Source organism: Clarias gariepinus, chromosome 6, assembly GCF_024256425.1.
Source record: "Clarias gariepinus isolate MV-2021 ecotype Netherlands chromosome 6, CGAR_prim_01v2, whole genome shotgun sequence".
Taxonomy (NCBI): domain Eukaryota; kingdom Metazoa; phylum Chordata; class Actinopteri; order Siluriformes; family Clariidae; genus Clarias; species Clarias gariepinus.
In genome coordinates, this window is record NC_071105.1 from 28,094,116 (window position 1) to 28,120,295 (window position 26,180).

At 36.5% G+C, this 26,180-nt stretch overlaps 1 protein-coding gene and 1 long non-coding RNA gene across 2 annotated transcripts in view; one reads left to right on the top strand and one right to left on the bottom strand.

The window, feature by feature from the left end:
• Positions 1 to 9,813, top strand: part of mmp24 (matrix metallopeptidase 24) — a 40,620-nt gene extending 30,807 nt beyond the window's left edge. Inside the window, exons 6-9 of the mRNA XM_053498699.1 lie at positions 14 to 231; positions 1,974 to 2,112; positions 5,870 to 6,136; positions 9,476 to 9,813. Coding sequence (XP_053354674.1) covers positions 14 to 231; positions 1,974 to 2,112; positions 5,870 to 6,136; positions 9,476 to 9,813 — 962 coding nt within the window. The remainder of the gene's footprint in view (positions 1 to 13; positions 232 to 1,973; positions 2,113 to 5,869; positions 6,137 to 9,475) is intronic.
• Positions 9,814 to 23,507: 13,694 nt separating this feature from the next.
• Positions 23,508 to 25,867, bottom strand: LOC128527123 (uncharacterized). The gene is made up of 3 exons (XR_008360840.1): positions 25,801 to 25,867; positions 25,479 to 25,566; positions 23,508 to 23,834 (listed from the first exon to the last, which is right to left on the bottom strand). It is a non-coding gene; the product is annotated as an uncharacterized LOC128527123 (long non-coding RNA).
• Positions 25,868 to 26,180: the final 313 nt, after the last annotated feature.

The following is a 26,180-nucleotide window of genomic DNA, read 5'->3' on the forward strand; positions in this document are numbered from 1 at the left end:
AAATGCCTCCCAGGTGTCCCAACTGCCATGTTGGAGCCAACTCGGTCTCTTCCAACCCTTCCACCACGGCAGACTTACTCTCCTTCTGAAAGGAAAAATGACCGTCAGTCCCGTCCTCCTCGACCTCCGTCTGGAGACCGTCCATTTTCTCCTGGCTATGGAAAACCCAACATCTGCGATGGCAATTTTAACACAGTGGCCTTTTTCAGGCGGGAAATGTTTGTTTTCAAGGTGAGCTTGCTTACTATTGGAGTTAGGACAGAAATCCTGTACAGTAAAAGGCTTTTTATGGACTCCTGACTTCAATTAGTTATTGTCATTTGGAGCGTAAACTGTACAGATATATCCAATATTTCAGAAGGGTTAATTGTTGCCTGCATTAAATAAATAATTAATGAGCCGAAATGAATGAAATTCAGTTGGGAACTGTCCAGAGTATCAGTAAACCTTAAAGGAAAGTGGTGAACCCCTTTTTTTAGATTTGCATATGAAGTGGTTTTCCTACAAAAAAGGAAGAAAAAATGTTGCCAGAGTGACCATGCAAATCACTTGTTAATGAAATTCATCAGAAAACGGCTTTAAATTTGCAATCCAGATGTAGAGAGATGGGCATCTCAAGGTACAAAGGAAGTGGATGGCACAATCCATCCATGTTGCATGGCCAAAAATAAGTAAAACAAGTTAGGCAGATTTAGATTTTTTCATTTTGCGTAAGGTTATTGAAATAATGCCATGGCAAATAACCAGAGCTAAAGGTGGTTCAAAGCCTAACAATATTTATACAACAATTTTCAGCCTAACAATTCAATTTGTATATTTTTCTTAACCACAAACTAACATTGTGCATTTATTACATATTACAATAGTTGCACTGTAATACATTCCAAATGTATCTTGTTATATCTGTTGCATTAAAGTCAGGACTACTGGCCTCCTTTGGTTTGGATGAACGAGGCCCATTCGAGCAGCAGAGACCTCTGTCTGTATGTTCAACATGTGGTGGGCACAAGCAGGATGGCTCAATTCTAAAAGCAGACAACAAAATGTAACACTAATCAATTTGACTAAAAATGATGTCAAGACATTGTCATTGGCCTTTTCAACCAACAGCTACAGTAGATGTTATGTTAGCAACCAATTGCAGGATGACAAATATCAAGTGGCCAATTTACCAAAAGCTAGAATTAGCATCTTGCCATTAGAGCAAAAATGTAATATTACCTGTTTGGGAGCACATTTGCCAGAGGATTTTAACATCATTAAAGTAAAAGGCAAAAACTACTCCAACTCCTCAAGCAGGAGAGTCAGTAGTGAGACTATTATGCAAAATTACAAGGACTTTGGTTTGACTGTCAGTTAAAAAGCAGTGGGTTTATGCTCTTTGACATGTTACTTTGGATGTCTTATAACAGTGATACTGCTTTTATAACAGAATTTATTGCTGGATACATTTGTACTTGTAATTTGACACTACATAGTAATTTGACAAAACATGATGATTATTTTTATAAAAAGCCTGAAGCACCTCGTGTTCATATAAGAATATTTACTTATACTTATACTTAACGTTTTAAATAAGATATGTTGGCAGATTCAGGACATTCGCATACAGTAGTTAACACTATCAGATAGCCTACTATCAGGAAATTTTATTTATTTCGAGAACATTTGAACCGAGGCATTGCCATGTCTTGCCATGTACTGTGAGCTCATAGGCTGTTATCAATAATTCCGCTCAAACTATGGTCTCCAACTTCTTGTTACGCTAATGGATGCTAGTTATTTAATTGATAAGGTGCATTTTTATTTGGATTCACTAAACATGTAAGTACATTATATGTTAATGTATATTCTGCCCCACTAGGCTTACTGGGCCAGAGACGCCTAATAAGCGCTCACATTACTATTTTTTGTGTTGTTGATCTTAATGCTTATTATTCAATGCTTAAATATTAATTTATTTTTTGACATAGGATCGCTGGTTCTGGCGTTTGCGCAATAACAAGGTTCAAGAGGGTTACCCTATGCTGATTGAGCAGTTCTGGAAAGGTCTCCCACCCCGCATTGATGCTGCTTATGAGAGATCAGATGGGAAATTTGTGTTTTTTAAAGGTATTTACATATGTCTGATTTGTATGAGCTTAGGGTTCATATTGAATAAGAAAAAATGAGTAAGTTGCATAAATGTGTAAAAAGGTTTCTTATCTGTTTTTTTTAAGCATGCAGAGAAGCCTCTGTGTGTTATTCAGTTACTGGCCAAAGTATTACAGTTACCATCTAAAAGCACTGAAATATCAGGAATTGAAAGCCTAATTTCTTATCTGTCTTCTAATAACCTTTGACCTCAAACCCAAATATCTTCAGTATACAATATAATTGGCCTTGCTATTACAATAAATTCAGAGGGGACTGTACATGTATAAATCTCTTTTTGAAGACTGAAGTGTTAAGATCAGCATGTTTCAAGATTAGGTACAACATTTATAAATCACTGTGTGAAGGGAAAGCTGGCATTAAACCAGTAGCACTCCTGCAAGAATTAAAATGACAGTCAATTTCAGTAGAGATTCTTCTTCACTCCTTGCCATGAATCTACAGTGGTGTAAAAAACTATTTGCCCCCTTCCTGATTTCTTATTCTTTTGCATGTTTGTCACACAAAATGTTTCTGATCATCAAACACATTTAACTATTAGTCAAAGATAACACAAGTAAACACAAAATGCAGTTTTTAAATGATGATTTTTATTATTTAGGGAGAAAAAAAATCCAAACCTACATGGCCCTGTGTGAAAAAGTAATTGGCCCCTGAATCTAATAACTGGTTGGGCCACCCTTAGCAGCAATAACTGCAATCAAGCGTTTGCGATAACTTTTACAGCTTTTACTTTTACAGAGTATTTTACAGCGCTCTGGAGGAATTTTGGCCCACTCATCTTTGCAGAATTGTTGTAATTCAGCTTTATTTGAGGGTTTTCTAGCATGAACCGCCTTTTTAAGGTCATGCCACAACATCTCAATAGGATTCAGGTCAGGACTTTGACTAGGCCACTCCAAAGTCTTCATTTTGTTTTTCTTCAGCCATTCAGAGGTGGATTTGCTGGTGTGTTTTGGGTCATTGTCCTGCTGCAGCACCCAAGATCGCTTCAGCTCGAGTTGACGAACAGATGGCTGGACATTCTCCTTCAGGATTTTTTGGTAGACAGTAAAATTCATGATTCCATCTATCACAGCAAGCCTTCCAGGTCCTGAAGCAGCAAAACAACCCCAGACCATCACACTACCACCACCATATTTTACTGTTGGTATGATGTTCTTTTTCTGAAATGCTGTGTTACTTTTACGCCAGATGTAACGGGACATGCACCTTCCAAAAAGTTAAACTTTTGTCTCGTCTGTCCACAAGGTATTTTCCCAAAAGTCTTGGCAATCATTGAGATGTTTTTTAGCAAAATTGAGACGAGCCTTAATGTTCTTTTTGCTTAAAAGTGGTTTGCGCCTTGGAAATCTGCCATGCAGGCCGTTTTTGCCCAGTCTCTTTCTTATGGTGGAGTCGTGAACACTGACCTTAATTGAGGCAAGTGAGGCCTGCAGTTCTTTAGATGTTGTCCTGGGGTCTTTTGTGGCCTCTCGGATGAGTTGTCTCTGCGCTCTTGGGGTAATTTTGGTCGGCCGGCCACTCCTGGGAAGGTTCACCACTGTTCCATGTTTTTGCCATTTGTGGATAATGGCTCTCACTGTGGTTCGCTGGAGTCCCAAAGCTTTAGAAATGGCTTTATAACCTTTACCAGACTGATAGATCTCAATTACTGTTGTTTTCATTTGTTCCTGAGTTTCTTTGGATCTTGGCATGATGTCTAGCTTTTGAGGTGCTTTTGGTCTACTTCTCTGTGTCAGGTAGCTCCTATTTAAGTGATTTCTTGATTGAAACAGGTGTGGCAGTAATCAGGCCTGGGGGTGACTACAGAAATTGAACTTAGGTGTGATAAACCACAGTTAAGTTATTTTTTAACAAGGGGGGGCAATCACTTTTTCACACAGGGATATGTAGATTTAAAGTTTTTTTTCTCCCTTAATAATGTAAACCTTCATTTAAAAACTGCATTTTGTGTTCAATTATGTTATCTTTGACTAAGAGTTAACGGTTTTTGATGAGCATAAACATTTAAGTGTGACAAACATGCAAAAGAATAAGAAATCAGGCAAATAGTTTTTCACACCACTGTATATGTCATTTAACTCTGTGCTTCCTCTGGACGATTCTGATTTCAGTTTCTTCACTGCTTTTCTTTCTTTACCTTTTTCCCCTGTCTCTCTTAGTACAATAAATTAGGTCAGGCCAATCTTGAGCAGAGCGAGACTATTTTTAATTCTAGGTTTTAGACCGCTGGGGCTGGATGTTTGCAGAATGCTGATATGCTGAATCCTATTCATGGAAAGTTGACTAGAAGGGAAAAGTGTGGTAAGCAGCAGTTTTTTAGAATACAATGTAAATTGGGAATAAACTGCTTGCCAGGACTTAGGGTTGTTGCTAGGGCTGAGACTCTAAAGGCAATCTTGGCTGAAACCTGGGGCAAATCCTTTCATTTTCTCTTGGGTTGAGGGTAAGGGAGGTGAGAGCAGACTCCACTGCCTCAATTGTACAATTGACTCTACTGCCTCAATTGTTTCCTTGACACGAGTGGCCCGCATGCTGAGAACATACCAATGCCACAGCAGGTGTGTGAGCAGTAGTTATACAGTATATATACAACCATGTGTAAAAGTTAGTGCCATCACTTTTAGTTCTTAGTGTTTTTGTGTAAAAAAAATAAATAATCATCTGGTTGAGGCAGGTCTTAATATTAGGCAAATACCATTCTTTTGGTCAAGTCTTTTTTACAGCAATCTTTACATAAATTTTACAACTGCCTCAGTTCGGTGAGGTTTTTGGGTATTCTCTTATGCACAACTCTGTTAAGGTTCCACCAAAGAATTTTAATCTCCACTCTGATGTAGATTTACTAGTGTGCTTCAGATCATTGTCCTGTTGCATGACCAAATTTTGACTATGTTTAAGCTGTTGGAATGATTTGCCTCTAAAATTTACTGGTACAGAGGAGCTCATGGTCAACTCAATGACTGCAAGGTGTCCAGTTCCAGTGGCTGCATCATCTCCTACCGCTCCACCCACTTAACAGTGACTTGTTTTTGCTGAAATGCTGTTTTGTTTCTGCCATGGCACTGGTCTTTAAGGCCAAACAACTTCTTTCCATAAGACATTGTTTCAGACGCCTTGTGATTTGTTTAGAAGCAGTTTTGCAATCCTCAGTTGTTCTTCCGTGTTCTAAATAGTTTGGAAAGAGTTTTATAACTCAATTGCAGATTTATGTGAAGCAGAAATTGCGAAGCAGAAATTGCTTCTTTAAGATCATTGGCTTATGTCTTTTTTTTTCTGGCATTACTAAAGTGTCACGGCTGACACCTTAGTAATGCCAGAAAGGTAATATCAAGGTCTGCACAACTACTGGTGATCAATTAATCAAGGGCTGATGATTAGCAGCACCTGGCTGCAACTTACCCTGGCTGAAATTCTGTGGACACAGTAATGTGGTGCCGTCATGTTTTTTCTTTTTGACTTGATTTTTGTTAAATAAATGGTTGCATATTGAAAATATTGTACAGTGCATTGTTGAAGAGGTTAATGCTGGCTATCAGAGAAACCTATCAGTCACTGTTTTGTTAAGAAAAGGGAGACCTACTAAACATTATGCAATTGGTCATAATGTAATACCTCATCGGTGTGCGGAACATACAGTATGCAATGTCTATTAATTAATAGATGTAATGTTCAGTATTATGTCTAATTCACTGATTTATTTGTTCCACAGGAGATAAGTACTGGGTATTTAAGGAAGTGACAGCAGAGCCAGGTTATCCACACAGCTTAGTGGAGTTGGGCAATTGTTTGCCCCGTGAGGGCATTGACACAGCACTGCGCTGGGAGCCTGTGGGCAAAACCTACTTTTTCAAAGGTGACCAGTACTGGCGCTACAATGAGGAAAATCATGCAGCTGACCCAGGCTATCCCAAACCCATCACTGTGTGGAAGGGTATCCCTGAAGCACCTCAAGGAGCCTTTGTCAGCCGTGAAGGATGTAAGTGAAGGGACTTAAAAGCAAGGAAGTTTGTACATTATGAAAATCTTGAAAATATCACTTTAAAATTTTGCTTAAAAATCAAGGATTATAACAGGAGCTTTACTTGTATACCTTCAGCAATTTTCTCTTGTAGCTCTGTGTGTGTGTGTATATAAAAGAAACTACGCATATGACATCTTTAGAATAATACTACAGAGTGAAAACACGTAAATGTAACTGAATGAACATTAGATTAAAAAAACGCTCCAACAAGCAGCCAGAATGTAAATCAGTAGGTTAGAACTGATTAGGTTAGAAATCAGTAACTGGAACTAAAAAACAGTGGTACTTCTACAAAACAGAACCTGGTGGGATGTACTATAAGTGATGTGAATAAAAAAAGAAGCACTGTTTAAAATTATTTCAGAAACATAGTAAAACAAATGTGTGTTAGATACTGTGGCAATATTTCAGTATTTCACTTTCAGTATTTCACTTTCAGTTGAAGCCTTGAGCAAATGAAAGGTTTTGTTTTTGCTTTAAGGAAACAGACAATTTTTGTGGAATATTTATATACAGTTATTCAACTGTCTCAAATTATTTATTTCACATACAGTATAATAGTTCACAACCCATTACAGTACACATGAAACTTTTGAAAGTATTTTTATAAGTTTTGGCATTGGCTTGAAAAAGATCCATATTCGTATTACCCATCATTAGTAAGAACAGTATTTTTGGTTATCCAAGGGGTTGCCATACCAGATTATTTGATCCGCAAGATCTGGAACAGCTTAACAACAGTTTAACAACAGATGTTGCAACCCTCCCATTTTTTTTAACCGGACTTGAGCCTGTCACTGTATGCAGTGATTGGGTTGTACTGGGTGTAGGGTTAAGGATCTTGCCCAGGAACCCAACAGCAGACCTAGCACTGATGGGGCACAGGCCCCTACCCTCCGGTCAACAACCCCGAGCTTCAACTACCTGAGCCACCATTGCCCCTTTAGTATAAACAGTCTTAATGGGGTTATTTTAAAATTTTAATTTATATTATATATATAAATATATTTCAGCATATATTTGTATTTTATGTTATTGTATATCTTTTTGCCCCATTTTTTCTGTGGCTGCATCTCAACTGGTATGCACTACATGCACTGCAGGACATAAGATTTACAAGGCAAAAATGTCAGAATATGATGTCAGATTTGCTTTAAAAATATATATATTATTTTTTATTTTTTTTTACTTTTTCATATGATTCTGTTTGAGTCATGGTCATTTTTGTGAACTTGTTTGAACATTTTATTACTCTAATTGGCACAGTGCACAGCTGTGTACATAAAGCCTACTTGTTTTGGGACATAAAATCACCCTTAATGTTTTTTTTACTGTAGAATGGGAAAAAGCTGTCTAAACCTACCTGTCCCTATGAAAAAAAGGAATTGCCCTGCCCCCCCTATTTCTAAATCATGAATGAACTGTAATAAAGTTACAGTTAAATTTCTCTTTCCACACCCATGCCTGATTAATGCGAGACCTGTTAAAAAAAAACACAAAGGCTCATCTCATCTTATCCCCAAGAATATTGGCCAAATATTCTATGGACTTAATTTTGGTTTTACATTTTGGTTAATCTAAAATGTAACTTTTGCAAGGTGTGCATCCCTTAACATCTGGCATAAAATTAACACAGCATTTCATAAAAAAAAAAAAAAAAAAAAAAAAAAAACATACCAACAATCAAACGTGATGATCTGAGGCTGCTTTGCAGCTTTAGGACCTGGACAACTTGACATACAGTAACTGATGGAACCCTGAATTCTGCACTTTACAATAAAGTTGGAAAAGACAATGTCCAGCCATCCGTTTGCAAGCAAGTCCACTACTTAATGGTTCAAAAAATGCAAAATTAAAGTTTTGGAGTGGACTTATCAAAGTCAGGACTTTGAGATTTAATTAAACGGGCTGTTCATGTTCAAAAATAATGTGACTAAATTAAAACTATTCTGCATCTATAAGTGAGCCAAAATTTCTTCACGGTGATGTGAAAGACTCATTAACAGTTATGCAAATGGTTGATTGCAGTTGCACAGCCAGTTTAGAGGCAGTTACTTTTTTTACAATGGCCCAGGCAGGTTTGGACAGCTTTTTATTATTTTAAAAATGCATTTTGTGTTCAATTGAGTTATGTTTGTGTAATATATTTTTTTAATGATTTGAATCATAGACAGCACAGTGGCTTAGTGGTAAGCACTGTGGCCTTGCACCTCCAGGGTCTGGGTTTGATTCCCACCTCGGATTCTGTGTGCATGGAGTTTGCATGTTCTCCCTGTGCTTGGTGGGTTTCCTCTGAGTACTCTGATTTCCTCCAACAGTCCAAAAACATGCAGATTAGGCTAATTGGCATTACCAAATTGTCTGAAAGTTCTGGGATAGGCTCCAGACCCCCGCAAATTGGATAAAGGATGAAGCAGTATAGAAGATGAGTGAGTGATCTAAATCATTTAAGTGTGACAAATATGCACAAAAAATCTGATACGTTTTCACAGCACTGTATGTTTCCACATCTGTGCATTAACGATTATTTTTTCAATCATGATGGATACAAATTGCAGCTAAAGACACTTATTACTGATTAATGTAAACTGGATGTATTAAGGTTCTATAAGCAGATTGCACAAAAAAATTGGACACACTTATTTTTTCAGTCAGCAAAAAAAATGTTAAATAACCAATATCATAAACATAATCACATTCTGGTCGCAGCACAAAATCAAGACATAAGAAAACTGAACAGGAAGGAAACAGAACATGACACTATAAACTCAGGCCACCTTTGCATGCTGGTAACTTAATTCTAAACCTGATACTAAATAAAAACCTCCAGATCCAGATTTACTTACTGTTGTATTGCTCACACACATAGATATGCATAAATGACACTAAATTACATACCTAATAGGACACCGTTTGAAAATTTAGTGTGGCTTCTGGTTTTGTTGGTTTTTATGGTCATCTAAGAAAGATAAAAAAATATATTTTTTTATTTTCATGATTATTGTAATAGCTTACTTGGGTGCATTCAGCACAGTTAATAAGACAGTTTTCTTTCTGTGTTAAAGGCAGAATTTTAGAATTTTACTTATCCAATTTAAGTTATCCAGTGTTATTTAATGAGGAATTGACACAATTAAACAATTAGTGGACACGCCTTTTAATAAACTGCAAAAATAATTTCATTGAAAGTTTTCTAATTTACTTTAATTTGGTCTAAAATATGTATCTAAATAAGCACAAGTTTTGTGGCATTGAATTTTTTTATGATATATATCTCCCTGATCCTCTTTCCAGTTCACACTTACTTCTACAAAGGAAAAGACTACTGGAAGTTTGACAACCAGAAGTTAACAGTGGAACCTGGCTACCCTAAGTCTATCCTTAAGGACTGGATGGGTTGTGATCGAATAGAAGTGGAGAAGAACCAGGACAAACAACTTCCCCATGACGATGTTGACATAATGGTTGCCATAAATGATGTGCCAAGCACTGTAAATGCAATTGCTGTGGTAATCCCTTGCATTCTTTCTCTGTGCATCTTGGTCCTCGTGTACACCATCTTCCAGTTTAAGAACAAAACTGTCCCTCAACCTGTGACCTACTACAAACAGCCAGTTCAGGAATGGGTATGACAGACCAGACTATTGCAAGTTTTAAACACTAAAAATGTTGAAAAAAGAGGGCTAACGTGACAGTGCTCAGGAGCACTTAATTAACCAGTGCCTGCTTACTGCATTGTAATGCAAGAGGTGGGGATTGAAACATTTTTGACTCCATGTCCTTCCATCTGTGGACCTAAACTTTGACAAAAAAAATGTTAAAAAAAAAACAAAACTTTTTTTTTTAACCACATAAGGCAAAAGCACAGGTTTGCTAGGCTTTAACTGAGTAGTGGATTACAGGGACAGGAGCTTAAACATTGCTTAGGCCTTACACTGATACTGTAAAACCTTCTTCCTCGTTCTTTGACAACCTGGGAGTTTGAGGACCACCACAGTGAATTCTAATCATCAATGTGTCCAAGGAACACAAAAATGGTGGTCGGATGCCAGCAAATATGTTCTACATATGTGCTCCACATGGACTTGTACAGGAATCTAAAGAATTATTGAAAGAATATGTACGAAGGACAAAACAAATATATAAAAATTACTTCTTTGTTAAAGGCTTGAATAACATTGTAGGTAAAAAGGATTAAGAAAATAATACAAGAGGCTTTGGGTATCTTATAGCCTTTAATCCTATCTTGGACATCTGACTCTTTTTAAGCATTACAAAAGCATTAACATTAGTATAGCTACAGTGGGGTCCAAAAGTCTGAGACCACATTCTTTTAACATGTAAATAACCAGAATGTTTTAGAATACTGAAATATTTAAAACAAATGAAGTAAATGTTTAATATATTGAATCTTTAATATCTGTGTAAGATTATGTACTATTTCTAGGTCCCTATTTAAATGTAAGCAAATATACATTTAGATTTATAAAAAAAAAAAGGTCAGACTTTCCTTATGCCTAATACTTTTATTTAAAGCAAGTATTCATTTAACACTTCAATAGATTTGATAGATTTTGCACTTTTGGAGTACATGCCAGCTCTAGGTTACATTGTCACTAAAGCTGACAAGGGACATAGCTAATAAAAAGAAACTCTAAAATTCATGTAAAAACATTCATTTTATTTAAAGATTTTATTATTATAATGTATCTTATCTGTTGATAAATATAAGCCTTTTTACTAGTGGCCTCAGACACAGACCCCACTGTGTGTGTGTGTGTGTGTGTGTGTGTGTTTATATATATATATATACATATATATATATATATATATATATATATATATATATATATATATATATACACACACACATATATAAATAATATGTGTGTGTGAGTGTGTGCAGGAGTGTGTGTTTTATACCGATCAGCCACAACACCACCACAAAGTGAACTGAATAACATAGTAAACTCGTGACAGGACCATGGCCACCCGAGGCTCATCTATGCGTGTGGGCCATCCGGCAAGTTAGGCCATTCAGTCCAATCTCACAGAAAAACCAATGGAGCAAAATTTGCTGAAAGGCATCAGTACACCCTGTGCATCACATCTTGCCATGTACAGTACACGGTTTGGCAGCCAAGAGTTCGAAGTTCTTGATCTGGCCTCCAGTTTCCCCAGGCCTCAGACGACAAAGCATCCACGAAATGCATTGAACAATTAAGGCTGATCCATGGAAGCCCCACCCCGCAACCCATGGCACTCAAAGGATCCGGCACAAACTGTGTCAAATGCCACAGCACACCCCCAGAGGCCAGAGCTGCCTTGGATGCTATGGCTCATTGGTGTGTGTGTGTGTGTGTGTGTGTGTATATATATATATATATATATATATATATATACCTTGTTCACGTGGTATTTAATTGCACACTCATTTAAAAAATGTACATTGCCATTTGTTGAATTTTGGAACAAACTAAAATTATTACGTGTTGCTGTGAAGTGTGCAGATTAAAGCTGTGAGATTGCGTTTATAAAGTAGACTTCAATTGCATACTCATAAGCACATATTCAAAAACGTACACCAACATCTGTTGAATTAAGAACTAATGATTTTTCCAAGGTCGAAATTCTCGGCCAAAAACACCTTTAAAACCCTATTAGAATTTCTTCAGTATCTAGTCAGAATCAGAATCAGAATTACTTTATTGATCCCCGTGGGGAAATTCTCTTTCATTACAGAACAAACTCCTGATGAAAATAAAGATTTAAGAAGACATATAAAGATGGTAGAGAAGATTTAAATAAAAATAAAACAATAAAGTAATTAAAATAAAAATAATAAAAATAGAATAATATAAACATAAAAATAAAATAAAAATAATAAAAAAAATAGTCAAATAACCAATAAAAGTAAAAGTGTCAGTCACTATCTTAACTACTGTAATCTTAATGTGTAAACTTATCTTACGTCCCGCAAATATTTTTTTCCGCAAATATCTTCAATATATATGTCAACTTTAAAGTTTTATTATATTATATAAAATAAAACTGTAAATATGTATGAACAGTTTGACTGCAAAACAGGAAAGATAGCATTTTATAAAAATTTGCACTTCTGCTTTTTCAGTCCAAATTGTTTCCACTAACAGACAATGTCACTCAACTACAGGCTAATTTATAGTGTTTTGCAAAATCATTACATTTTAATCTTATATGACTAAAACAGTTTTCGACATAATATGTTGGCGCTTGTGCTCTTCAACACCTTTATAACTAATAATGAATCTACAAAATATTTTCTAAAATCTGTTTTTCTCAAAAATTATCACAATTTGCAGTCAAACTATATATATATATATATATATATATATATATATATATATATATATAAAATCAGCCATAACATTAACACAACAGCAGTTACAGTGATCACCAACCACCAACTATATACCAACAAATTGGTCACAGGATCAAGGGCACCCAAGGCTCACCCATGCCCACAGGAATCAAAGGCTAGCCTGTCTGGTCAAATCCCATAGAAAAGCCAATGAAGCAAAATGTAAATGTTGAATATTGCTCCCCAGACTGCCAGCCTGCACACAGAGCCCAGCAGGCAATGAGTCTAAGACCAAATGATTCACAAATTTCAGAGGCCCCAAACGATCTAGAACTCTTGCTTTTTTGTCCTTGCTGGACAGAAAACAGTCTGATCGAAGGAGGCCCAACCCTACAACCCACAGCATGTAAAAGATTCACAGCCAACAACCTGCTGTCAAATATCACAGCATACCCCAGAAGCACTGAGAAGCCATGGCATGGTTTTATATATACAGTACACAATGATCAGCCATACTATTATGATCACATGCCCAATACAGTGAAACTTTGGTTTACGAGTACCAAGTATCATGTATCACGCATGTGCTTCTTGTTTTGACGCCGAGCGTCACGTGATCACACCTGAGCCAACAGATGTCCCCCTCTTGCGCTGCGAAATTGTGGGTAATCGTCTCCCCTGCTGGGTCTTTGTGCGTGTTTCTCACAGGTATAATCAACATCCGTGCATGCGTGTACTATTTACTATAACACTACTATATCACGTGTGCCTGCGAATTTTAATTTTTATTATGTGTCTGTATGCATGTGTGTACAGCGCGCGTGCAAAGCAAAAGCAAGTCTCATTAGAGAGGTTAAAAATCCATTTTCTCCTTCTGTATCAGCCTGCTCTTTGTCTCTGTGTGCGTGCCGTCATTGGAGACCGTGCCGCCCGTCCCCTTTACTTTTGCTTCACACCTTTTAAAGGTAATGTGCAGGTTAATTAGTTTCATTCTTATTTTATATTGTGTGTTAATTATTTTTATGTATTTAAGATTCCATTATTTCTTATGGGAAAATTGCATTTTGTTTACGAGCCCGCTTCCGAAACGAATTATGCTCTTGATCTAAGGTTCCTCTGTATTGAGTAGGTCCCTGGAGAATTTGGAGGCCATTTTAAATCACTCTGACAGTGTGGAAGGGTGCATTATTTTGCTGAAAGAGGCCCCTGCTGTCGGAATAGCATTTTCATGAAGGTTTGTACTTGGTCAGCAGCAATCTTAAGGACATACAGTATGTTTAGAACATAAGCATCTCACTGCCTTCACCAGCTTGCCTTTTTCTCATATTGCATCCTGGTGCTATCTCAAGATAAGCACACCCCATGCACCAGGCCATCAACATAATGTAAAAGAAAACAATTCACCAAACTAGGCCACCTTCTTCCATTTCGCCCTTGTCTAGTTTCTGCTGTTAACATGCCCATTGTTGGCACTTTTATTAGTGGTCACGGCTCAGCATAGGCATCCTGGCTAGTCTGTGGCTACATGGGCCCATATTCAACAAATTATGATAGACTATGTTCAAACTCTTTTCTATCAGAACCAGCAGTAACCTGTTCAGTAATTTGAGCCACAGTACTAGTGAATGATACCATACAGGCCAGCCATCGCTCCACACATGCATCAGTGTGCCTTGATCACCCATGACCCTGGTGCCGGTTCACTGATTTTCCTTCCTTTCACTTTTGATAGGTCCTGCCCACTGCAGACTAAGAACAACCTCACAAGAGCTGCGGTTTTGAACTTGCTCTGACCTAGTCATCTATCCATCAGAATTTAAACCTTATCAAAGCCACTCAAATCATTACACTGGCCCATTTTTTTCTGCTTCCAACCCATCAACTTCAGGGACAAAATGTTCACTTGCTGCCTAATATATCCCACCCACTTCCAGGTCCCACTGTAATGAGATAATCAATGTTATTCACTTCACGTGTCAATGTTATGGCTGATCGATATACATATCATAGGTCACATATACTGCCTGGCCAAAATAAAGCCACAAACTTTACACATGTACACTTACATAGTCAGCTGTCTTAATTTTATTTCCACATAACATGTTTGTGCCTATGCAGGATGGGTGCATCACTTAATGTGCTTTAATTATTACCCTGATGAGCCAATTGCTCTGGAATAGGATTCATCTTCACTATTAAACAGTTAGTAGTTATCCAGCAGTTGGATTTTACTACTTTTTTGTTAGTTTTTTTACTGTGCAACATTCTAGTGTTTAAATTATCTCTTATCATGGTCATTAATGTTTTTTTCTGATCACATATATTCTGTAAAGTTATTGATTCACCACTATCCTTCCAGGTTTAAATAATGCATTGCATATTTATTAAAGCAATCACCTTTGTTGTTTTCTTTGCTTGATGCAAGCCCTTCTGAAACTGTAACTTTCTTTTTGGCTAAGCAGTGTGTATTTGGACAGTGTATTTTTGACACATTTTCATATTTTTGCCTCTGTACATCAGCACAATGGATGTGAATTTAAGTACCTAAGCTTTAATTTAATTTTAGCAAAACTTTTATCATTTGCATCTTGAGGTAAATACTCTATATTTAGATTCATGATGACCTCATAATGATCTCTTTATTGTAAAATTTTGTCAATGATACACCTACCTCCTCCAGAGTGTTCTGGACTTACCTAGATGTTGTGAATGAGTTCCATAGTTTTTCCTCACCAAACAAAGAATTCTGTGATTATCCACTTGCTTTCGTGACCCTCAAGGTCATTTGGTGTTGCCGAGTTCACCAGTGCATTCCTTCTTTTTAAGAATGTACAAGATAGTTGATTTGCCAGTCCTGCTGTTTCTGCAATTTTTCTGATAAGTATCTTTGTTTCAGACTTTCAGTTGTATTGGCAGCATTTTGGACTACATATCAAGTCAAACGTTGAATAACATCTTTATTGCTTCATTTTAAATCTATTGTCATGATGTACAGAAGCAAAACTGTAAAACTTTTATTGCTGTCCAAATACTTCAGGACCTGACTGTCCGCTCAGGCATACACGCACTCACACACACACGTGAGAACATGCAAGTACAGTGTTGCTTAAGGTTGATGGTTTGTTCGGGGTTTAAACTGTATAAGGGAAGGCATCTACTGTAAAAATCTAAACAGTTTCTAAATCTAAGCAGTTTTATGCATATAATTTTCTTCTCTTACATAAACTCATGATGTTAACTACCTGACGGAAAAAGTCTTAATACAGTAAGAGTGTGTTTTTGCAAAATACACACTTATTCTGGTTTTTACATTTGAGTATTTTGCTAGTGTGGCATGCCTTAGAGCTTATTATTAATTTGTACTGAATATAAGTTACTATTCATCATTTAAGTCACCACTGGTTTCTTATATCTGATTGCAGTGCTCAGGCACTATTAAGTGTCCTTTGGGCGAGTTTTTATAGATTTTATAGATTTGTTTTTCAACTATGTATTGGTTGGTTTAACATCATATCAGCACTGCTAATGCACCTCCCTGTACAAATATGCAAATATGTTTGACCTGAAAACGATTTGAGGCAGTTTTTTAATTGCCTAGCAGACATTGCAGATTTTTTTTTTTCCCAAAATATGCTGGATTTTCAATGTGGTACTGATTGTGCTGCATCTGCATAACAAACTGTGGGAGGTATAGATTGTGGTGATCATGTTAACCTTATAAAAATGTATATATTATGGGTTTGTTTATTCCCAAACAGTTGTTTAATAATTTTTGTAAATTAGCAATGATGTATTTCTAAGAGTAATCAACATTGTAGCACCCTTACTAGTGTACTTATGCCAGAGTAGTTGTTTGGTTAGTCTTATAAAAGATTGCTAAATCCAATCCAATCTAAATTCACCTCATGCAGTGACATTACCATTCTGAAAAAAGTCCTATGGCAACTATTCAGTGACTTTACCGTTGTAAAAAAGGTCCTAAGGCAACTTGTAGAAAGCTTCAGTTCCTGGTCATAGTTCTTTCGAAGCAGATTAAAATGTTGTAAAGGCAAATTATTACATCTCCAGCATCCTCACATGTGTATGGTTTGATCCTGAGCTCAGGTTTTTAGCAGTGTGGAGTTTCATGTGTTTTATTCATGACACACAGTTTTAAACTGGATCTGTGGTTTTGTCACACCTGTCATTAGTTTTATTCCCAGTCTTATGGGGATACACTCCAGATCAATCACAACTCATTTAAATTGTTGCTGAAGGAAAAGGAACAAGTTAATGCTTATTGTAAATTTTTTAGTGGTGCTACATGTTATTCTGAAAGCTTTCATCAGAACATGATTTATTGGGGGATTGTTTCCTCATCTCCCACAATGCTTTTGTGAAAAAAACATAAACATGATAGAAACTTTTTCAAAAACCTTTAAGGTACATTACTGTATATACTGTATATGTATACATACAGTATACCTACTTATACCCTATGTATTGGCAAACCGGATTGTTTTTAACAGAGTTAAAAGTCATTATTGTTTTAGATTAATGTCTTGAATAACCTTTTCTTTGATTTGGAATTTTTGCTTTTTTTTTTGCAAGCCAACACACAATGGTTTTTGTCTTTAGTACATACTTACTCCAAAACACATATTTTCAAACTGCTGGCACAGCATGCCTTCACAGGGCAGCTGAACACACTCTTAACACACTCAGAGGGAAATACTATCATCTGAACACATATGGAAGAATGCTTTAACTGCCCTTTTGCACATACATGATGGCCGCTGCTGGTTGGTGTCAGTAACTGACATGGGATAATAATGCCATTCTGATTCCTGGCTTCTTTTTAAATTATGTGGTACTCTCTGTTGGCTCTAACCACTTTTAATTTCCTTTAATAACACCGTTACATGAATTATGTTCTTTCTATGCTTTTATAGTTAGTGTCTTTGTACCACATGTACCTTACTGTATGTATGTTAGATAATCTGAATGTTTTTTGAAATTACAAGGTCTGTTGTAAATGGTTGTAGTAGCTGGGCAGTAAATGTATTACTATCTGGATGTTTATACAGTTCACTACACTGCAAGTGGGAAAGCAAGGTTTTTTAACCAGCTAATAGTAGGAATTATTATAGTAGGAACCTATTTAAGTAGGACTTGGCTTTGCCTTCTTTGTAATTGGCTTTCGGTAAAAGTATCTGGTAATGTAAATGGTTGCAATATTAGGGTGTACTTGCACATACTGAGAGCATTTGTTTTTTCTGGGAGAAAATGTTTGTGTTCTTGTCTTCCAATCATCTTTTCACCATTGACACCATTTTTTTAGTCTGCATGAACACATCTTCCAGGCCTTCTTTAAGTCACTGTACCTCGTCTTAATCTTTTCCATGACATTCAAATCAATCACAAGAAGATATTTTCTGTTAGAATTTATAGTGCATTACTTAAAGTAAATGAGCATGATTACCAGAACATTGAACTTTGTCCTCTTCATAGATCATTCTGTCTATCAAATTTATTTTTGCTTTTAAATTTACATTCTAAGCAGCCCATCTTTGGTTAGAGGAATGGCACACATGCAGTAACATCTGTGCCTGCTTAATGCAGATTCAACATTATTGTCTAGGCAATAAAAGTTTGAATTTGGGCATCTGTACCCAAATGCCAGTGTGCAGTGTGAAAGGTTCGTTTAAATGGAACACACTGTGCCGTCTTCTTTCATTGATTGGTTTGATAATCTTGCTTTGGGTGTAAAGAATGAAAAGACGAAAAGCAAATAAGGTTTGTAGCACAGAACTGTGTTCCATGTTTTTAATTTTATATGTAATTTTATGAAATCTCGTGGTAGTTTGAATATGCTTTCATAAGTAAATCCTTGATCTTGATACAGAATCCAAAGTGTTTTATCCCTTATATATTGCAGCCTGTAGCTAAATCACTTGCGTAGCCCAAATGACTGCTCCTTGTGCAAGCCACCTTATTTTTAGTACATTTCTTTCAGTGCTTTTTAAAATCTTAATTTTATGGTCATACGTTTTTATGGTCATACAGGGATTTGACCTAAACTGTTTTTAATCCAACTTTTTTATGCATTACTTCCCACTATTTACTCAGCTGGGCTTTATGTCCTTGTACTGTCATTAACACATCATGAACATTCGCTACTAACAAGAAACAGGGATGTCAAACATGGATATTAAAACTTTACATGAAATAGTTACTCTACAAACTCTAATTTTGTAACCTAAATCAGGATCCATGATCAAGTTTTAGGTTTTAGTATTTATTGATGCCCCCACTTTCTTACTCCTGTGCTACTCTTAGGCCTGCTGCTACAACTGTTCCGCACATGCCACTGGAGAATTATCACAAGGACACATACATCGTTTTTATGAATTTTCTTTTTTAAGTATTTAAAATTTTTATTAAAAAAGTTTTTTTTAAGCAAAGGTGAAGCCATGCCAGTGCAGGGTTTTTTTCCTGGGAAAATGTGTACAAACAAAAAACAGGAATATGAGTATTCTCTACTGATATTGCCTCATTTTATGGTGTGATGGTGATGCTGTGTGACAGCCACTCTTAACCTCTACCTGCGGTTGCCTTTAGTTTCTGTGCTCCTTTCAAGAGACTAACAATAAACAAAGAGGAAAAACAAACATATCAGATCTTGTTTAGAATTTTACACGAATTGATACATGTTCTTTGTCTACACAGGACTGACTACAACTGAAATTCTATCTGATAAAGCTTTAAACTTATTAGTTTAATTTTATTTACGTTTCGTAGTATTTAATGTACATAAATCTTCGCTTTGTTTTTTTAATTAATTTATGGAAAAAGTTATTTCGACCAAACAACAGAGAATCTGTCTGTGCGGCTTTGTGAAGTTGTCTTATTTCAGAGTCAAATGTTGCTTAGCCTAACGCATGGATCATATACTTACAACAGGTAATGGATAACTATTGGTTTTTTTTCTCTCACTCTTTAAGAGTAGCATATAATTTCACAGGTAATATACAGTGATATCATTTGTAACAATGGCAATCATTCTGAATAGTTTTGATCTAACAATATTTATGCTTTATTTGCAAAAGTTTGCCTTTTTACCTCCATGCAGATTTAACTGTTTTTTTTTGTTTGTTTGTTTGTTTTTTTGTACAAGTTCTGCAAGGGGTACCTTATAATGTCATGTTAACAATGAAATTTCAATAAAAGCAAAAATGATCAGTTATGTAATTGTTATTAAATACTGGCTTCTATGAAATGTGTTTTTCTTATGTGTAATTACTGTACTTATGAATGTTTAGTCTATTAGCTATGGCTTAAATTGTTTTTTTTTTTTTCCCATGCAACTTCGCCTCACCAAAAAAAAAAAATAAATAATAATGTGTTGGTCAGTTTATGTGTAAAAATGAAATTCTAGTGTTCCCAGAACCACTCTTTCACAATTTGAGTCCTGGAAGTTAGCTGTGCCATCACAGGCATGAAAAACTCCATTAATGTGATACCCTGGTTATTTAGGTCATCAGCTGACTTAATTTTATTGCCATATAAGGTGAGCCTACTGTAGACCTGACCAACTGAAGCAACCCCAGATCATAACACTTTTTCCAGAGACTTGTACAGTGGGCATTATGCATTATGAATGCATGTGCTTCCTTTTTATACCCTTTCCATTGCTCTGAAATAGGGTCAGTCTGGACTCATCAGACCACATGAGCTTTTTCTATTGCTCCAAAGCTCAATATTTATGCTCCCGAACAAATTTAAGCTTTTTTTTTTTCCTAATAAGTCTCACTAACAAGTGGTTCTCCTATGGAAGATGCTCTCACTATCAACCATTGCTATGGTATTAACTGATTATTTTTTAAGCAACTAAGTGATCTCCATTCATGATCTTATTCTGACCACACTTACTCCAAAAAAAAATGACAGCTCAGTACCATCCTAACAGGTTTTTATAATGTGTTAAGGGTTCTTAACCTAGTATCAGTCATTTTAAATCTCTTTAGTTGTTTTCTTTACATGATGCAGAAAACATTTTTTGGACAGGCAGTGTATTAACTCATGGACTTAATTAGTGAAGACTATACAGTATTTACTATATAGTAACTGTGTATGCAACAATATAATTTAGACCTAATGTAAACTAGAACTATATCCATGCACATACAGTAAGTGACTAGCCTTTACATGCCATAGGCATAGTAGTTTTATCTACAGTTCACCAACAAAAATAATGCAGTATGCGTTTATTTTATCCATACAATATTTAACTGGTTATATGCATACACAAAACTGTTTTGTAGTTGTGCTCTATTTCTTAGTAATGTCTTGAAAATGAAGAGGATAAAATCTGTAGTTGATTTCATGTGTTAAGTTTGTATTTGGTAACAAAACATTTAAGAGTTGCCATATGAACAATTTAGTATTTTTTTGAAAAGAAAGAATGTACAGATGACCTCTGCAACACCAAATTGCCTTGAAGAAAAATCACAAAATTCTAAAAAATGCCTACATCTAGCCAAGCAAAGAACACTCTGGATGTTAGGCACATTATTGCACTGTACAATTGTATTGTACACTAAGTTAGGTGTATAGTTTGTCAAGAGAAGCCATTATTTTTATTATTTTAAAATACAAAACTGACAACACATTACAATACAGTCTATAATGGCACAAAACCATAAAAGCAATCCAGGGCAAAAAATATATATATATATAATAAATGTTCCTAAATGGCCAAGTTAGTCATATGAACTCACTGAGCATACTTTTCATTTGACGAAGACACTACTGAAGGCAGAAAAACAAACGTGAAGGAAGAGAAGGCAAGTGCAATCAAGCTCGGGCAAAGGATCTCAGTGGACAAAAATTTTGTGATTTCAGTGTTTTCTAGACTGGTTTCTTTACAAACTACTAGAATATGACATATAGAGAATATACACTTACCTAAAGGATTTTTAAGAACACCTGTTTAATTTCTCATTAATGCAATTATCTAATCAACCAATTACATGGCAGTTGCTTTAATGCATTTAAGAGGGTTGGCCTGGTCGAGACAATCTCCTGAACTCCAAACTGAATGTCAGAATGGGAAAGAAAGGTGATTTAAGCAATTTTGAGTGTGGCATGGTTGTTGGTGCCAGACGGGCCGTTCTGAGTATTTCACAATCTGCTCAGTTACTGGGATTTTCACGAACAACCATTTCTAGGGTTTACAAAGAATGGTGTGAAAAGGGAAAACATCCAGTATGCGGCAGTCCTGTGGGCGAAAATGCCTTGTTGATGCTAGAGGTCAGAGGAGAATGGGCCGACTGATTCAAGCTGATAGAAGAGCAACTTTGACTGAAATAACCACTCGTTACAACCGAGGTATGCAGCAAAGCATTTGTGAAGCCACAACACGCACAACCTTGAGGCGGATGGGCTACAACAGCAGAAGACCTCACCGGGTACCACCCATCTCCTCCACAAATAGGAAAAAGAGGTCACCAAAATTGGACAGTTGAAGACTGGAAAAATGTTGCCTGGTCTGATGAGTCTCGATTTCTGTTGAGACATTCAAATAGTAGAGTCAGAATTTGGCGTAAACAGAATAAGAACATGGATCCATCATGCCTTGTTACCACTGTGCAGGCTGGTGGTGGTGGTGTAATGGTGTGGGGGATGTTTTCTTGGCACACTTTAGGCCCCTTAGTGTCAACTGGGCATTGTTTAAATGCCACAGGCTACCTGAGCTTTGTTTATGACCATGTCCATCCCTTTATGACAACTATGTACCCGTCTGTACCCTATGTACTCTGATGGCTACTTCCAGCAGGATAATGCACCATGTCACAAAGCTTAAAACATTTCAAATTGGTTTCTTGAACATGACAATGAGTTCCCTGTACTAACAGGCCCCCACAGTCACCAGATCTCAACCCAATAGAGCATCTTTGGGATGTGATGGAACGGGAGCTTCGTGCCCTGGATGTGCCTCCCACAAATCTCCATCAACTGCAAGATGCTATCCTATCAATATGGGCCAACATTTCTAAAGAATGCTTTCAGCACCTTGTTGAATCAATGCCACGTAGAATTAAGGCAGTTCTGTCAAATGCTGAGTCAGAACACCGTATTAGTATGGTCTTCCTAATAATCCTTTAGGAAAGTGTAAAATAGATATAAAAATTTTATATTGCTTGATATTTTGTCAAATTACTTTGGAGCCTGAGAAAATAGAGGGACTATAAAATGCCTGGAAAAACCTTAACAGTTAATGCAATACTTTTGTTAAACCCTTTAAAGAAAAGCTGAACGTCTCCCTTTTGACCACATCTGGATTGCTTTTTTCTCCACATCCATTGTGGAGGCAAAAATATGACAATTGTCCAAATACCTATGGACCTGACTGCATGTGTTGTACCACTGACAATAAGGCAACAGACTAAAAGTGCTAATATTCTGTTAAGTTCCATTCTAAAGCACATTAAAAACATTCACCAGCGACTTAAACAGGAACCCTAGTACACCTCAAACATTTATCGAGGAATTATATGGCAGCAGTAATGTGCATAAAATCATGCACATGTTTTAACAGAACACGCAGGCAGGTTCAATAATAATAATCTTTACCACCATGGTGAGCCGAAACACACCTGAGAAAGCAAAACATTTTAAACTTTGAGGCAAATGGGCTACAACTGCAAAAGGTCATATCATGGTCCATGCCTGTCAGACCGGATCCTGAGACCACAGTGGGCATAGGCTCAGGGAAATGGACTGGTTGAAGATTGGGTAAAACATAATTTGTTCTTTTTCCAGTTTTCAAGTTGCTAGTTTCTGTGCTGTATTTTCATTAAATTAAGTAATAATTTATTGATTGTTTTTCACACTGACATCACAGGAAGGGACTGCTCGCACAGGTAGTGAATATTAATAATAATGAGTGATTTCATACATCAATTATACAGGTAATTATTTTATTTTTGCATAAAACAAAAGTCCAAAATTTAATGTCATATCAGGCTACAGGTTAGCATCCATATTTCTTTGTGTGATGAATCTCACATTGTGTTAAGTGTTCACTTATCACATGCCCTTAGTACCAGTTTGTACAGGATATCATGAAGCTCATATCATCTACTTTCTTGCCACCCATTTTGCACTGTGGAAGTTCAGGTGCTGCTCCCACTGAATCCCTCCTGTGTTCTGTGCTTAGATCCTGTGTGACTGGTGCTTCATTTCCTTGGGGTGGTGCACCGCTTTGGTTCTCCTTACTCTGATTCGTTTGGATGTGATGTAAGCAATTCGAACTCGAATTTGCATCCATGACTGCAGAAGAAAGGATTGGAGCATTAAACTGGAGGTGGAGATGTGAACTTGAGTGACCTGCCTTGTCAGATCAAAGGCATTAAACTGGATCCAGAAAGGTGATTCCACCTGTTTAATTGTTGTTACCTTTCAATAGCCTATCTGGTGTGGGTTTTGCTTGGTTGGGCCAGTGTGCAAAAGCCTGCATGCACACTGGCCCATTCTGGATCCAGTTTGTCACTTCCGGTTTAGAGGAAGAGTAAAAGAAAGAGCACACTGAGGCATCCCTAGTTCTTAGTGTTGCCCCCATGTGGAGAAAGCTACTAATAATCTACAAAAGCTCTGTTCTTACAATATATATATTAAATACATTTTTTAATTCCAAAAGCTGTTTTGTGACTTACTTCAAAGCAATTTACGGCTTTTAACTGATGAAAAGTTTTAAACTTTGGCAGTTGGAGTTTATAACTAAAACTACATAAGTAGAATACAAGAACGCCCCAACTCAGCCATGGTCAAAAGTTTTGAGAATTACACAAATATTAATTTTCACAAAGTCTGCTGCTTCTGTGGTTTTGGGTCTTTGTTCAAATGTTACTATGGATTACTGAAATATAATTACAAGCATTGTATAAGTGTCAAAGGCTTTTATTGACAATTACATTAAGTTTATGCAACGAGTTAATATTTGTAGTGTTGAACCCCCTTTTTAAAGACTTTTTTCAAGACTGTTGGCATGACACAGGACTGATGCTAGTGCTCACCTTTTCTTCCCTGGACAAACCTTTTTCCAGATGCCTCAAACAATCGGAAAGGGGATTCATCAGAGAAAATTACTTTACCCCGGTCCTCAACAGCCCAACCCCTGTTCCTTTTGCAGAATATTAAAAGAGAAAAGTGTCTTCTTTGCTGCCCTGTTTATAATGTATGAAGGTGAGCACTACCGTCAGTCCTGTGTCATAACAACACTAAAGCATCCTGAAGCTATTTATGTTTGTGGTTGCTTTTCAGCCATGTAAGTGGACACACTTAAAATTTTGCCTAAGAACACAGCTATGAACAAAGAATTGTAAAAAAACAACCTCAGAGAACAACTTCTCCCACTATCCAAGAACAGTTTGGTGATGAATAATGTTTTTTTTTCCCCCAGCATGATGGAACACCTTGCTTAGAATAAAGTGGCTTGGGGAAAACAAAACATCGAAATTTGGGGTTCATGGACAGGAAATTCTTCAGACCTTAATCCCATTGTCAATCCCCAAGAAGCAGGTGGACAAACAAAAACCCACAAAATCTGAAAAATTCCAAAGATTAACTGCCACAAGTCAGGATGTGGCCCAGGTTGACTGCAGCATGCCAGGAAGAACTGCAGAGGTCTTGAAAAAGAAGAGTCAACACTGCAAATATCAACTCTGCATAAACTTAATGTAATTGTCAAAAATCCTTTGGCACGTACAGTATGAAATGCTTGTATTTATACTTCAGTATACCAGCAAAAAGATCTAAAAAATACTGACGCAGCAGACTTTCTGAAAATTAATAGTTGTGTCATTCTCAATGGCAACATTTGGCCATGACTGTACAGTACATGTAAATGTACATGTAGCTCTTGTGCAAGGCTGTGTTGACTGGAGAACACACACACACACACACACACACACACACCTGTTTTCACCGCCTGTGATTAGCTCACGGTGTTTCCAGGCAGAAGATGTAACACTGCTACAATGACGCTGGTTAAACAGGTGGTGAGCTAATAAAGAGAAAGAAAACATGATGTTTCATAAGAATTAACATTATATTAATATCTATATGCACTAAGTTATAATAAGTACATTAATACATTATAAATTAACCATAATAAATACAAAATATAATTTAATGAAACGTTAGGTAAACAACAAATTATCATAATAATACATTTTGTATTTTGTCTTTAAGCAAACTAAAAATTTAAAAAATTTATAGTTAACAAAAAAAAAAACACCTTGTTTAGCTCAACAGTACGTGACATATCCCATCATCCACAGCGGCCTGCGTATGCAGGGTTGCCAGACGTGAACCTATCTAACCAAATTGCCATAGTGTGTGAATGAGCATGTGAATGTTGACCACGGTCTCACCGCGGTCGTAAAATGGGTAATAAATACAGTGATGAATGAATCGATGGAATAGCATTATGTTTCCTCTAATGATGTCAGTAGACATACCAAACTATACTATATGCTATCTTGTGACCATGATTTGTGTGTGTGTGTGTGTGTGTGTGTGTATATTTTTCATATAGTGTGTATATATTTTGGGCCCCTCTGTATATTGGTATAGTCAGTGTATACTATGCAAACCTTCACACCCACAAGCCAAACA